The 17,195-nt window shown below is 32.6% G+C and overlaps 1 protein-coding gene across 1 annotated transcript in view; it reads right to left on the reverse strand.

Annotated features, from left to right (window-relative positions):
* Xpr1 (xenotropic and polytropic retrovirus receptor 1) overlaps window positions 1-17,195 on the reverse strand; it is a 167,135-nt gene that overhangs the window by 135,212 nt on the left and 14,728 nt on the right. Inside the window, exon 2 of the mRNA XM_076873044.2 lies at window positions 4,167-4,218. Within this exon, the coding sequence (XP_076729159.1) occupies window positions 4,167-4,218 (52 nt within the window). The remainder of the gene's footprint in view (window positions 1-4,166; window positions 4,219-17,195) is intronic.

Below are 17,195 nucleotides of genomic sequence, written 5' to 3' on the forward strand. Positions count from 1 at the left end.
TCTGAAAACATGCATACCTACAGAAGAGATTGGAAAGTGGAAAATACTATGAAAAAAAAAAAATAAATGAAACAAGGTGATGTAATATAATATGATTGAGTGACTGACTACGTTAGACTAGATATTCAGAAGGCTCCTGAAGGACATAGCCATGAACACTCTAATGAGTCTCAAGAGTGGGACAGAGCAAAGCTTTAATGCAAGGGTAAGCTCAGCCTGATTTAGATACAAAAAGAAAAGCAATGTGATAGGATCCTAACATACAAGGGAAGAAATGCAGAAAGTGAAATGGTTGGCACAGGACCAGATGAGGAATTTCAGGTCACAGTAAGTTTTTATATTACCTCTTTGAATTACAAGAAGCCAGCCTTCTTGCATGCTTTTTGTAAAACTGTTACTGGAGATACTATTATCACACAAACCAAAGCAAGAATGTTTCTTAAATCTCAGGTTCAGTAAAAGCTGACCTTTCCTGAGGAGCTGGTATAAATTTACCTTGTGTGAATTTCTTTTAAGGTATAGTTGTATCCTAACTTTTTTTCCTCCCCAGTTCTGGGGTTGTAATCCAGGGCCTCACACATTTATTTTATTTTATTTTTAGTTGTTGACAGACCTTTATTTTATTTATTTATTATATGTGGTGCTGAAAATCCAGTGCCTCCCACATGCCAGGCAAGTGTTCTACCACTGAATCACAATCCTAGCCCCCTTATGTGAATTTTGAAATCATGTTCTCCTCTATCCTCTGAACTCTAAAAATTCAGTTAAATTTTACAATTGGCTTCTGGCAACTATATAAATCATTATAGTATCTACTTTCTTTTTAAATAAAGTATTTACTTAAGCACAGTTTTAGATTTACCAAAAAATTCCAAAGATAGCAGAGAGTTCCCATACGTTCACTACCCAGTTTCCCCTATCATTAACATCTTCCAAGAGTATGATACATTTGTCAAAATTAATGATTCAATAATGGTACCTTATTATTAAAGTCCACCATTTATTTAGATTTCCTTAGTTTTTTAACCCGATATTCTTCTTCTCTTCCAGGAACTGATGGTATCTAATCTGTCATTATTTCATCTTCATTTTCATGTTCTCCTTGTTTTAAACTCTCTACCTATTGTTACCTAATGTATTTTATCTAATTATAGAATTCTGGGAACTATATGGAGTAATAAAGTTAGCAGAAATCAATTTATTTATTTTAAAATTCAGCTATTTTTATTTTTCATTTTGGGGGAATTTTGAATAAAGTTGGTACAAATATTAATATATAGGTTTTCATGTAAACATAAGTTTTCACTCCTTTGTGGCGAATGTTGAAGAGAACAAATGCTGGACAGTATGTTAATTTTGGAAAATACTGATGTAGACTCTTCTGGAGTAATCATACAATTTTTTATTTTCATCAACAATGAATGAATAATCTACTTTTCTTGCTCCTAATGAACATTTAGAAATTTTTTTATTATTATAATATTCTTTCCTCACTTTTGATTAGTGCATTATAGTTGTACATATTGATGGGAGTTGTTATTACATATTCATATATGTACACAAGGTAATAATAAAATTTGGCTAATATCATTCCCCAGCATTTCCCCCTCAATTTTTGAATAAACTTGTTTCGATCTGGAAACTATAGATAGGTTTGGGGAGAAATGAGTCTACTATTTTGAGTCTTCCTCTCCAGTAACATGACATGTCTCCATTTATTTAGGTTTTTGTGATTTTTTTTACATCAGTAATTTATAATTACCAATTCTGTGCATATTTTGTAAGATTTACAATTAACTGTTTCATTTTATTTAGAAAAGTTGTAAATGACATTGTATTTTCTTTTTCATACTACAGAATCAATTTATTCCTATGTATTGATAACAAACAGAAATTAAAAAAAAAAAAAGTTATGGATAGTCCCCAACTTAACAATGATTCAACTTACTGTTTTTCAATTTTATATTGGTGTAAAAACTATATGCATTCCATCAATTTATGTCCTAAAAGATAAAATTAGCTTTTTTTTAACCAATAAGTTAAATAGTCTAATACCATGCAAAGTAATCTTATAAAAGCTTTTTAAAAATACAGAAATTCAAGGAAATGTACAATTAAAAATTTTATTCAAAGATAACATTTAGGAAAAAAGGTTAAAATCAACATACAAAAAAAGTCTAAAAGGTTTAACCTCTAAAATTCTCTTTTGTTGACACACTGATCAACAGTAATCCTGTCATTATTAAGCCACGCAACCTTCACTTGGTCCCAGAAGGCACAAATCTAAAATGATATCTTAAAATCCCTTTCAATTAAAAATAGCAGTGACTTTTTTGTTTCAATTCTGTGACCTAAGTTGAGTGTTAAAGAGTTTCATGTTTTCATCACAAATCAACATTGAAAGATATTAATATTTCCAAATAAAAGAGGCTACCTTTTTCCTCTAGAGCTAGGGATTGAACTGGGGCATGCTAGGCAAGCTTTCTACTTCTGAATTGTGCCCCTAGCCCAAGACACTTAAAGATGGCAAAAGGAAGTTTAAAAGTTCCCTTGAAATTAATTCAGAGTGAAAAATTAAAATAGATTTAAATATAATATATAAATTTTATACATCTGAGTTCAGAAGTATCCTTGGGGAGAGAAGAGGGCAGATCATTTCCCACAATCACCACCACCACCAAAAAAGGTGTGAACATTTATCCAAGTAAATTAATTCCATAAAGTAACTCATACAACATTGAAGAAGAAGAAAAAGGTAAAAAAAAATACAAAAACTTTATTTTCTACTGTTCTTTGTCACTGAAAATTTTTAATATCTCTAATGTCAAATGAATACTGCAATTAAGAGTTCTGTTTTCAGCCAGGCATGCATGATAGAACACACCTGTAATCCTGGCTACTCAGGAGGCTAAGGAGGAGGATGGCAAATTCAAAACCAGCCTCAGCAACTCAGTGAGATCTAACTCAAAAATAAAAAATAAAAAAGGGCTGGGGATGTAACTGTGTTGTAAAGTCCCCCCGGATTCATTCCCCAGTACCTAAGCACTAAGAGAGAATTCAGTAAAAAACTAAATATTTTCAAATCTTAAGTGTCTTGAGTTAAATGTTGACGAAATAAATACATTATAATCCAAAAGTAAGTGACATGTTATAAAACTAATACCTTGTTGCCAATACCTAGCTGGTTTATAATAGTAAGAGATAAAATATTGACATGGTGTGAAGAAGCACATTTTTAATTCAGAATGTTTCAAGATGAAAAACATGTATTTCTGTGTCATTAAACAAATAAGATTTATATTTATAGAGCTACAGTCTTATTAAATACTTTAATCATCTATCATATGTCATAAAAAATAAGCCTCTAGCAGCAGCATGCCCCCAGAATGACTTCAAAGAATACTAGTGAGCTCTCATAAAAATATTATCCAGGATGCACTGTAAGAATATTCTTCACAAATATGTTTTCACATCATTCCCCTTAAAAAATCTGATGCATACTTTTAAAAGAATATCCAGCCTCAGAAGGAATACTCTCTCAAGCATAGTTTCTAAATTAGTTCCTAATTATTTTCTGACACAGAACTCATACAACTTTTACATGCATCTCTCCAAACCTATCAAAACTTAACCCTGTAAATAATAAGCTAGTGAGTAGAAACTGAGGTAACGAAAAAGAAAAGATTTAATAAAGATAATTGGAGAGGTAACCACTGCTTTCATGTCAGTTGTTTTATAACTATGCACATGCTTGCTTACACACACACATACCCAGTAAACATCCTCCATTGTTTTACTAGTCCCACTCTAAAGGTAGTACATACAAAGGAAAAACTTGCTGCCCTAACCAATTATGAATGAATGATTCACTGAAAGATAGATTGGTGGTTGAATGGAAGACAGATATAAAAATACACTGAAGGATGGAAGCAAGACATAGATAAAACTTTGATTAAAGTAATAAATGAGTCACAGTTCTCGGATGACATACAAGCATAATACAAGACTCACCATAGGTAAATACGAATTAGAAAAAAATGGATCACATTATCAAAAGCAAAAAAGACAATGGGTAAAGATATATTGGTTTCAGACTTTGCCGTTTATCACAGCTTTCCTTTAAAAAAGATTTTACGTCACTAACCCTAAAGGGTAATTCATCTTACCTTCCACTGAAGGTGCCTGGTCCTGAGCTGAATACAGCATTTCCTTGAAAGCCTATCGAAAGAAAGAAAAGCAATACATGAAATAAGTAGTAGAGTTTATATCAAAAGCATCTGAAGCTAAACACTTCTTTTTTAAAAAAGAAGTTTTTAATTAGTTATATATGACAGTAGAATGCACTTATATATTTTGATATATCATATATAGATGGGATATAATTTCTCATTTTTCTGATTATACATATTGTAGAATCACATTGGTCATAGTCACATACATATATAAAGTAATAATGTCTGTTTTATTCCACTATCTTTCTTATCCCCATATCCCATGCCTTCCCCTCCTTTTACTTCCCTCTACCTAGTCTAAGGTAATGCTATCCTTTTTTTTTTTTTCATTACAATTCTTAATACACATATTTACTTCTTTTCCAATATCCAGTATAATGACTACTTATAGCTCCTTAAATTGAGAATTTAATGAAATACATCAATTAACTTTACTAATCCATTAAATATTATCCAATCTTTAACAAGAGAGCCAATTTGTAAACTTTAAAATTAAAGGGCATTTGGAAAAGAATGAAAAAAATCACTTGAGAGATCATAAGCCCTTTAGACTGAGAAAAAAGAATGAAATAAACTAAGAGCAAAAGTCCTGGGGACTGCATAAGAGAATATGAAGAATTGGACATAAATACAGTTTTTGAGTGGGGAAGTAACATTTATATAACATAAAATTCAACATCTTAACCATTTTTACATGTACAATTCAGTAGTGTTAAGTATATTCACACTGTTGTGCAACGTATCTTTAAAATTCTCATCTCTACTTTCCAGGAGAGTTCTATAAGGTCCTCCAGAAGAGTTTAGAACTATAAAGATATTACAGGTTTTATAGTTTTCTTCTTAGTTAACAACCATATTTAAATAATTTGGATAGTTACAGTTTGTTCTCTCAAGAAGTAGTTAGGCAAAGGTGTAAGAAGTAGTTCTCCCTATCAATCAAAATGGCTCAAGCAATGAGTAGATAAGGCTCCAAGTCTGAGAGGTTAGTCAAAAGCTTAGTGACTTTATCCAGTACCATTGCTTCGAATATAATCTAAACACTGACAATTCCCCAAAGGACCTATAGCAGGGTTCCTTCACCTTTATTCTTTAGGGGTAGGGAGTGTTGTGCATTCTAGAGTTTTTAGGGGCATCCCTGGTGATTAGAGGCACATTAGATATCACCTCCTAGTTTTGAGATTACCAAATATCAAATATCCCCTGGGAAGGAAAATTGCCCCTCCTCAGAACCACTGGTGTAGTTATTCAAGAACATATGTACCAAAAAGGAAGAAGTAAACCTCCAGGGTAATCTACTTTTTTTTTTTTTTTAAGCATTCAAGTCCAATAACATTTTTCCAAGTGAATTTACTATTTGTTTTCAGTTAGTGATCAACCTGTTAGTACCATGACTGACTAAGCCTAACAATGTACAGTAAAAAGATTTCCAATGAAACAATGAAAATTAAAATATTTAAATCAATTTATGTCTGTTCATTCTAACTCATTTTATGAAAGTGTTTGTAGGAAAAGTATACGTCTATAACATTTTAATGTTACATATATTTAAATTCAAAAATATTCAATAAGATTCACTCTATAGTATTTAAGGCAATATAGTAATGCAACTGTGGTATAATAGAAAATAAATATTTGGTCTTTGTGTCCAGTTCCTGGCATAGAGCTCCTAAAACCTTTGGAATGTATTGTTTTACTAATGAAATGGATCAATGGTGGGAGGGACCCCAGATATCTTCTGGATAAGGACTGGCCACCAGAAAAAACAAGCAATTAGAACATTATAACTTGCCAGGCACAGTGATTCACGCCTGTTAATCCCAGGGAGTTCAAAGCCAGCCTCAGCAAAGGCAAGGTGCTAAGAAACTCAGTGAAACCCTATCTCTAAATAAAATACAAAACAGGGTTGGGGATGTGGCTCAGTGGCTGAGTGCCCCTGAGTTCAATACCTGGAACAAAAACAAAAAAAGAATATTACAACTTAAGCCCCACAACCAAACTTCTGAAGAAGGAAGAGGTGCTAGAGATAGAATTCAATCACTAACAGAAATTATTTCAAGTCTGTACAATGAAACCTCCATAAAAGCCTCTGAACATCGAGGTTCACAGAGCTTCCATGTTTGTGAACACATCAAGGTGAGAAGTGTGCATGGAAGCTCTTATGCCATACTCACCATTATACCTTGCACTATGCTTCTCTTCTATTAGATTGTCCCTGTTATAATCCATCTGTTGCACTCAGTATTTTTCTGTGGGAATTATTCTGGCAAATTGTCAAATCTGAGGGAGAGTTCTGGGAAACCCCATATTTGCAGTCAGTCAGGCAGAAGTCTGGCACCCCACTTGTAGCTGACATCTTAAACAGGGACAGTTATAAAGAACCCTTACTAATCTATGGAGTCTGTGCTAACAGCAGGTAGGTAATGTCTGAAGTGAACTGAATTGTCAGACACACAGTTGCTGTTGGAGACTTGGCTGTTGTTGTCAAAAAAGAAACGCATTTGGTGTTAAAAGAAATGGTGACACAAAACACTACACCACACTGTAACACTTTAGAAAACCTTTATTAGTCAAACACAAATTTTCTAAGATTACATTTTAATATTATTCTCTTTTTTACCAAGCAGTTATTCTTAAACTTGTTTGTAATCAACCCTAGGTGACGGTGACAAAAATCTGGAACCTCTTTTAAGAACATTACATACACACTCAGTATTTTCTTTACAATTTTATGTCTCAGGGACTAACTTCTAGACTAAAATAAGAAGTTATTTCTAAAGAGCTTATCAAACATTAAAAAAAAAGTCTTTCATTCAGTTGACAGATTTAAATTCTATATCAAAGTCCTACACAGGTAGAGTATGGTCATATTACTGTTCTCTGACAGGCTATTTCAAGAGGATAAATAAGTAAAAGATTGCTGAATGCAGAACAAATTTCTACAACTAAAAAAAGTAATAGAAAAATATGAGGAAAAAGAATTTTAAAAAACTAGCCAGAGAATAGTTACAGAAATAAATCTATCCCAACAAGTAATATCAGAGGCTCAAATGTCTGAATGTAGATTTACTATTTGTGCGGTATAACAGGAATGTGTGCCAAAATTAAATAATGCTAACAGGAACCAAATAAACTGTCAACAAGCAAAGTGACTTGTATTCAGTAGGAGCTTAATAGTTCTTGAATTCAAAAGAGTTTCCTCTCTGGAGAAAATTAAAAAGGATTCACAAAGCACACTAAGTAGAATTTCTGACATATGATGAAAATGAATTAAATTTGCAAAAGCAAAGCTTACCAAATTAAGTTCAAGTAAATTAAAGTTTTAAAAAAAGACAATAACAACAGTCTTCATTCAGATTAATTAAATCAAGACAAATTTCGGCAAAATCACTGGCAACTCATTTCTGCTACTTCATTTTCTGCTGATTTAAGAGACATTCTATATTTTTGGTAGTAACACTGTCTAGAGAACTCCATATATAGGACCATTCTATAGCCTGTGATAAGAGATAGTCCACATCAGGAACAAGGAAAAAAAAACCTCCCGGGTATTGTCTACATTAGTACTTATGGACTGTTCATCTATGAGTCCATTCAAAGCACTTACCTGCACTGGGAATTCAAAGGAGTTTCTTCAATTCATTTTTACTTTAAGAAAATCCAATACTTTATATAAAACTCTGAATTTATATAAATCAATATGAATTCATGTGCATTCCTGAAGTTTTTTGATTTTCAAAGGCTTAAAAGCAATCTTTCTTATCATTTGACTCCCTTCGAGTGATAAATTATTTTTATGTTATTGAAATCTATATAAACATAAACTAGGACAAAATTCCTAGTGCTTAAAACAACTCATGTTAACAGCAAAATCTTACAAATTAAATAAATAAAAATAGCCACAAACCAATACTATACTACCAATAATATTAACATAAAGGAAAAAGATTCACAATCTGTTGTTGTTTCTTGGTACTGGGGATTGAACTCAGGAGCTTATATCCGCAGCTTTTTTTATTTTTCACTTTGATACAGGATATCACTAAATTGCTTAAAGCCTACATTGCTGAGGCTGGCCTCAAACTTGAGATTTTCCTGCTTCAGCCTCCCAAATGGCTCGAATTATAGGTGTATACCGTTGCACTCAGCTGAAAGTGATGACTGACACAAATATACCTTCTTTTGAGTTTGGAATGCCTATCCTACTTTGATATAATTTTCTAAGCACTTAACTATACAGTAAGGCAGCACAGCAGAGTGGTTAGAAGTTTTGGGGTCAGAAAATGTGTATGAAAAAACAACTCTTAACACTTAGGAGTTGTGCAATCCTAGGAAAAGAACTATCTCTGTATTTCAATAGCCTCATCTGTAAAACAGGAATAGTGATTACAGATCTATATTAAGAATTAAAAACTCTTAAAACATAAATTCTTATACTAATTTTGACTTATAATCATACATGAAAAGTACTGAGGACATTGCCTAGAACATAAAAATATGTTGAAAAAATGTTAGCTAATAATAGAATTTGAACTACGACAAACTACATCATACCATGGGCTGTGGCAGGAATACATCAATCATGCATGAGATATGCCTCAACCAGTTATGCTGTTGTTGCAGTGCTGAGGATGGAACACAGACTTCACAAATACTAGGCAAGCATTCTTAAATTCAGCTATACCCCCAAGTCACCAGTTAGTTGTTAACAACTCTTAGTAGTATAGTTAAACATGGAGCTAATATGATGAAACAAGCATAAACATAGACATTGCAATCTCCTGGCATTGCTAGTTTATAAAATAGTAATCTAGATGACCTAGAATATGTTCCCATTTTATTTTCAGATGATAAATTATGTAACCACAAAATATTTTTAGTTCTCATAGGAAACCTACAGACTCCTGAAGAAAATATATGCAGATTCCAGTTGAGTATGCTTTCTTTCTATAATATCTCCTAATTAGATTATTCAATATAAAAAAATTTAAACTTTGTACAATATAATATAAATGGGTGTAGTTCAAACTTAACATGTATGATTAATGAGAACATTAAAATAAATTTCTTAATGCTGTTAATTTTTAATAACCCAAAATGGATCATCTCTAATCTCCTTTCCAGAACACAGAGAGCTTTCACAGACCTACTTCCTACTTCCCCATTAGGCTCATATATAACATATTATAAATATTATCACTGCCATCAATAAAAATATCTAACTTGGGGTTGGAGATATATCTCAGTTGGTAGAGAGCCTGCCTCACCTGCACAAGGCCCTAGGTTCAATCCCCAGCACCACACACACACACACACAAAAAAAAAATTTAACTTGTCATTTCAACATTCATTTAAACTCAGCACATCACAATCTAGTGGATTAATAGACAATAAAATAAACAACAGGCATTTGAAGAAGAGCAAGGAATATTTGTTTTCATAAACAAAGTAGTCATAACCTATTAATAATAGTTCCCAATGTGATGAAATTTATAGACACATTTTTATCTGAATCAATTTACCAAATGCAGCCCTTAAATAGAAATTTAGATATATTCTTAAAAATATATATTTTATATGCTGACCTACAGGCCCCTAGAAAAATTCTCCAATTATCTCGATTTTTTCAGTTTCCAATTCCTGTTTTTGCATTCCCTTTTAGGTTTATTTCACCAGAAATACTGGATAGTCTGTGACTAATGTGCAAGTCAATTACATCTAACATAGTTTATCTCGTCATCTACATATTAAGTGTTTTCCTGATGCTAAAACACACAAAGCAGTCTGTAAATCAAATTATAAACCTCAAAAGCAGTAATCTAGCATTTTCTCGTGTCCTATACAAGAATCAACATTTTTTAAAATTTTTGTTATATATGGCAACAGAATGCAATACAGTTCATACTACACATATAGAACACAATTCAACATCTTAAATTATATTCATTTCTATCCCTTAACAAAAATAATCTGTTTTGGTTATAGAAATAATCCTTAACATCAATAAAAACCTAACATAAATTCTTATAATCATACTAATTGAAAAGTGCTTTTGTACATTAACCTAAAGCCTACAGTATTATAAAACATCACACACATTAAAAAATTTTTATGGCATTTGAAAGTACACAGTAAGAGGCAATTCAATATGCAACAGTTGTTACAACATTAAATTGTATTGACTTTATTAAATGTATGTTAAATATATAAATATACATAATTTGTAATAAGATGAACTAGTTTGGAATACGTCATGTTATAATCACATTTATAAATTTCTGCACCATATACTTTAACACCCCCCTACATGGTTTTCACTATTTCCATATGGACATCCCTGAATGTATTTCCTTGGCTACATATCCAGTAGCACAAATTCACAATGTTCAGAATTTTCCCCCAAAACCTGATGTACCCATGATCTTTATTTCTATTAATGTCATCACCAGTATCCAAATCACAAAATCATAATCTCATTGTGAATAATCCCCAACTGGGATTGTGGCTCATGGTCTCATTCATTCCAACAAAAAATTATAAAGTCCCTACTGTGTGCCAGGCATTGTTCTAAACAGCTGAAACATATCATGAGGAAAATAAAAGTCTCTATCCTAGAGGAATGCACATTCTTAAATTTTTCTTATTTTCACTTGTGCATTTACAGATCTGGTTCAGCCAATTTTGCTACCAAAACTTCTCCTGCATTCATTCTCTTCTATACTTTTATCTAAACTATTTCAATAGACTCTCAACTGGTTTACCCACCTATAAATTTTCATTTCTTTAACACTTTTTAAAAACTGCTGCCAGACTGGGATTGTGGCTCAGTGGCAGAGTGCTTGCCTAACACATATGAGGCACTGGGTTTAATCCTGTGTACCACATAAAAAACAAATAAATTAAATAAATGTATTTTGTTCATCTACAACTAAAAAAAAAAAAATTAAAAAAAAAAACAACCCTGCTTCCAAATCAATCTTTCCAAAATACCAAAGCACTAGTCTGATTTTTCTGCTCACAAAAATAAAGTCCATACTGGCTTTTAAGTCACTCAGAATTATCTCCACTCTACATCTTTCCAGGTTTATCTTCCAAACCGGTTTCATTTTTACAATTTGACTAACTTTTTTTCATTTTTACAATGTGACTCCCAAGCTAAAATAAATTATTATTTAGAAACCTCAATGGTTCTTCCATCTGTATCTTTGTTTACAAATATTGCTTCCACTTGAAACACCTTCTCCTTAACACTGTTTTAAATCTAATTTCCAAGAAATTCTGAGAAGATGGAGTAGGAAGCACTGGTCTCTCTATACAACTTCAATGGCAAAATCTGTCTGTCATAACTATTTTGGAACTCTAGAGTCTACTGAAGGCTTAGATAGTAAACTGGAGTGAATCCTAATCAATTTCATCGCTTAGCACAGCAAAAGCTATTCATTCCTCTCTCCTGGCCCTATGGCAGGTAGTTGTGCACATGTTCCTGGACCAGGGTGCAAACACAGGCCAAAAGGACACTAACCCTACAAATGTCAGGGATCTATGCTGTAATTATTCATTGTGTAACAAAGACTTGGAACTGGTTTTGCTAAAAACTCTCTTACCTTGGGCCTGCAAATGTAAAAACTCTAGCATCTCTGTCTCATTTTGCATCTGTTTCCTTTGCTTTGAGTCAGTCACCTTGGATTCCAGGAAGAACAGGTCTGATCAATAAACATCTTGTGATGATGCAAAACTATACCCCAGACATATATCACTGCTTAACCAATCCTGAAATAATGATCAACCAGACCATAATTTGACCAAGAAGGTTTACACTTCTAGTCCCTTTTTATATATAATCTTGGAGTTTATGTCAGTACTCCCAAAGAAAAGGCTGGAAATGCTGGTGCTCTTGTCTTCCCAGTATAGCTATATAGATTAAAATTTCTTTCCTGTTTTTTTTTTATTTGTTCTTTATAGTTATACATGACAGTGGAGTATAATTTGACATATTACACACAACATGAAGTATAACTTATTCTAATTAGGATACTTTCCTGTTTTTAATGAACTGGAAATACTATAAAATAATTCAATAACAAGAGCTGACATTAAAATTTTAGCAGAGAAGCTGATTTTAAACATTTAGATTTTGCAATAAGAAAGTCTGTGCAGTTTACAAACATGTTTTGAACTTGTGCTTTGAGAGATGCTGTGGCCTATAAAAGTTGAAGTAAAATTGCTCTCTGTCCTCACAGACTTTATAACTGATACTATAATAATGTCAAAATGAGTTATATAGATTTAATTAGTACAAGAGAAAGACCAAAACCTTCTCCTCTGAGATCAGGAACAAGACAAGGATGCCCACTTCCTCCACTTTTATTCAACATAGTAATGTAAGTTTTAGCCAGAGCAATTAGGCAAGAAAAAGAAATAAAAGGCATCCAAATTGGCAAGAATAAAGTAAAATGATCTCCTTGCAGATGGATCTTATATATAGAAAACCCTAAAGACTCACACACACACACACAAAAAAAAAAAATTAGTACTAATAAATGAATTCAGCAACTAGCTGATCAAAGTCAAAGACAAAGTCATGCAAAAATAAGTTGCATTTCTATATTAACAAAATAATTTGAAAAGGAAACTATTTGAAATAACAACCTGGAAACAAATTGATTCTATTTACAATAATACCAAAAACTAAAATAAAGCATTTAGAAAGTGAAAGACTTTCTACAAGAAAACTATAAAACATTGTTGAAAGAAAATTAAAGAAGACATAAATAAATGGAAAACATCCCATGCTCCTGGACTGGAAGACCTAACATTGTTAAAATGTCAATACTGGGGCTGGGGATGTGGCTCAAGTGGTAGCGCGCTCGCCTGGCATGCGTGCGGCCTGGGTTCGATCCTCAGCACCACATACAAACAAAGATGTTGTGCCCGCCAAAAAAACTAAAAAATAAATATTAAAAAATTCTCCCTCTCCCTCTCTCTCTCTCTCTCTCTCTCTCTCTCTCTCTGTCACTCTCTCTTTAAAAAAAAAAAAATGTCAATACTACCAGAAGTATTCTATAAATTCAGTGGAATCATCTATCCCAATATTTTTTATAGAAATAAAAAAACTTATAATGAAATTCATAGGGACTCTCAAAAGACCCTGGATAGCCACAACAATCTTTAAAAGAAAGAACTAAATCAGAAGACTTATGCTTCCTGATTTTAAAACTTACTACAAAGTTATAGGTATAGTAATCAAAATAGTATGGTATAAAAAAACACTAATAATTTTATATTATATAATATTTGCTGTTCTTCAAAAAGAGTTTTTAAAAGATACTATATGAGCCAGCAATTTCATTTCTGAATATATACCCAAAAGAGTTAAAAGCAGGATTTAAAATATTCATTTTCATGGTAGTCTTATTCCCAAAAAGTAGAACACAGAAGCAACCCAAGCATCGAACAACAGATGCATGGATATTATTCCCTCAAAAAAATGGAAATTCTGCATTATGCCACACATGCATGAACTTTGAGAACATTATTCTAAATGAAATAAACCCCTCACAAAAGATAAATACTGTACGATTGGTACTTTCAAGGTTCTTAGTCAATACCCTAAAGACAATGTAGAATGGTGGACATCAGGAGCTGAAGGGAGATGGAAATGGGGAATTGTTGTTTAACAAGGGAAAAGCTTCTTTTCTACAAGTAAAAAGTTATAAAGATGTATGGTGATGGTTCCAAGATAATATGAATAAACTTATGCCACTGAACTGTACACTTAAAAATGATTAGGATGATAAATTTTATATGTATTTTACCACAATTTTTTTAAAAAGCAATTTTTTAAAAAAGCCAATGGGAAGTAAAAGAGCATTTTAAGAAGGAAGACATATTAAAAACTATCAAAAGCTGCTTACAGACCAAGATAATTAAAAAGAGGTAATAAGATTTGAGGATCATTGCTCACTGGTGACTTTCAAGAATTAGTTTCAGTAGGGCAATGGGGCCAAAGCTAGATTAGATCTGGCTGAATATATGTGACAACTAAGTATACGATAGCCACAAATACTGATGAATAAGAAAAGTAATACTAGTTAATTTATTGAACATCTACTATCAGATATTGTTTGTAAGCATTTTAAACACACTACTTTAACACTACTCTCTAAGGTATAAGACTCCCATTTTACCAACTAATGGTTAAAAGTCCTTTGCCCAGATATTATCAAGTACTACTCTTTTGACAATTCATACTTCTTCAAGAAAGACAACAACATTTCAAAATTTACCTCTTATTTTGGGCTCTTACATATTGATATTCTCCTATTTATTTCCAAAACTTCCCTATACTATTGGATTTTTATATTCTATGTAATAACCAGCCTCTGAGATGACCCCCTGATGATTCTTTCCTTTTGGCAGTAACACTTCAATACTAAATAGGGCTGAACTATGTAATTAAATGGATATTGCAGGGGCTGGGGTTGTGGCTCAGTGGTAGAGCACTTATCTAGCATGTGTGAGGCACTGGGTTCAATCCTCAGCACCACATTAAAAAATAAATAAATAAAATAAAGGTATTTTGTCCATCTACAATATATATAAATATGTGTGTATGTGTATGTGTGTGTGTGTGTGTGTGTATACACACACACACACATTTTTAAAAAAATGGCTATTGCAGAAATGGCAGAATACAACTTCCAAGGATGGGTCATAAAAAACAGTTTTTCACCTTGTTCTCTCTAGGATCACCCACTCTGGGGAAAGCCAACCATGAAAAAACTCAAATAGCCCTAAGGAAAGATACAGTGGTGAAGAACTGATACCTCTTGAAAAATGCCAGCACAAACATGCAAGCCATCTGAGTCATCCTAGAACTGGATTCTCCAGCCCTGTCAGGCTTTATAGCCCCAGCAAACATCTTGACTGCAACCTCACAAAATACCCTAACCCGGAACTACTCAGTTAAGTGGCTCCCAAATTTTTGCTACACAAAAACTGTTAGACAAGAAATGTTTATTACCGTTTTAAGCCACTAGGTTTTGGGGTGACTTGCTATACAACAATAGATAATTAATATAGCAAGCTAGATTTGGAAGACATTTTTGTAGTTATTAGATCATAAGCAACATCATTGATTTTTCTCAAAGTAGTTCAAATTTTATTCCTATAATGAGTAAAAACCATGGAAAGAAATACTATGACATTCAAGTGATTTATTTGGCAATAATAAAGAAAATCACGTTCCTATGTCAAAGTCACCAACAGTATGATTTAACTTAAATGTCCTTGAAAGGTCACACAGTCACACTCCTGAACTGGAACAGATCTGACAGAAGATTAAGTCAGCTTCTTTTCTATCAAAGGATCTTACCCTGATAATAAAATAAAACTTTAACAAAATGCTCTCTTGTATTATAAGTCTGTATAGCTCATTCTTACATTATTACAGTACCTGCTATGAAGTCTCTGAGGACAGACAGCAAAATTACCTCAACTTTTATAATCCACAGTATCTATCAAAGCACAAATTCAAAATGTTTACAAACCACACAGACTTTACTATTGTAAAAACCTAAGTGTCTAAGATCAGATTCTCAGCTAATTTTAAATGTCAGCTGTTGTTATTTTTATTGAATTATTTTATAGCATTTCCAGATCATGAAATATCAAACTACAAAGTCCCTTTTCATTTCTCCCAATTTTCATTTATATTTTCCCTTTTTGTACAAAATTCAAGACTCTTTAATTTGCTAGATACAAGAGAAGTTCTTCATGTTTTTGCCTTCCAGCCCTCCTTAACATATAGTAAAGTTCATCCAGGTTAGTAAAGCATGTTGATTTTGCTCAAATAGAACAGCTGACACAACATAACATTCATTCTCATGCTCTTAGTAAGTTTGCCATTTTCTCTGAAAGAAAACAAAAAATAATAAAAACTTTCTGCAAAGTTATCTCCTACGTGATTATAAACATGATTTTTTAAAAAACCTTTAGAAGTTGATTAACCTTTATTTTATGCATTTATTTATATGCGGTGCTGATAATCGAACCCAGTGTCTCACACCTGCTAGGCAAGTGCTCTACCACTGAGCCACAACTCCAGACCCATATAATGGGTATCAGACCAGGTTTTAGTCAGCTTTTTTGCCAATATAACCAAATGATGAGCAATTTTAGAGGACGAATGTTTATTTGGGGACTCATGGTTTCAGAGGTCTCAGGCCATAGATGGCCAACTTCGTTGCTTTGGACCTGAGGTGAGGCTAAACACCATGGCAAAAGGATGTAAAGGAGGAAAGCAGTTTAGGCCATGACAATCAGGAAGCAGAGAGAAAAAGAGAGAAAGAGAGATTTGCTCACCAGGTACAAAATATACATCCCAAAGGAATACCCTCAGTAACCCATAGCCTCCAGTCATGTCCTACCTGCCTACAGTTACCAGCCAGTTAATCCCTATCAGTAGACTGATGCACTAGTTAAGTTAAGGCTGTTATAACATAATCTTTTACCTCTAAATTTTCTTGCATTGTCTCATACAAGATTTTTTGGGGGATACCTCATATCTAAGCCATAACAGACCACTTCATTGCAAACCTTTAATAAACTAACCATTATCTATTGGCCAAATAATGTTTCCTACAAATATGCTACTGCATTACAATATATAAGATGTTTATATTAATAAAATATTGTTTAATCAAATCTAAGATACTATTAATTGTTAAGGTGTATCATTATTTTATGTACAATTAAACTATGACATCTGTAAGATGCATTCCAATGTTACTGGTGATTGGATATGAAAGAGGGAAATGTGCCTCTTAGAATCTATGAAATAAAGTGACTCATTTTGTCACAATGTAGTATCTGAGGCAATGGTTTTATTTCTGTAACAAAATACCTAAGGGTAAGAACTATATTTTTAAAAGAGATTTATTTAGATGGATTTATTTAGGAATGAAT

The sequence above is a fragment of the Callospermophilus lateralis genome, chromosome 13, assembly GCF_048772815.1.
Source record: "Callospermophilus lateralis isolate mCalLat2 chromosome 13, mCalLat2.hap1, whole genome shotgun sequence".
Lineage (NCBI taxonomy): Eukaryota > Metazoa > Chordata > Mammalia > Rodentia > Sciuridae > Callospermophilus > Callospermophilus lateralis.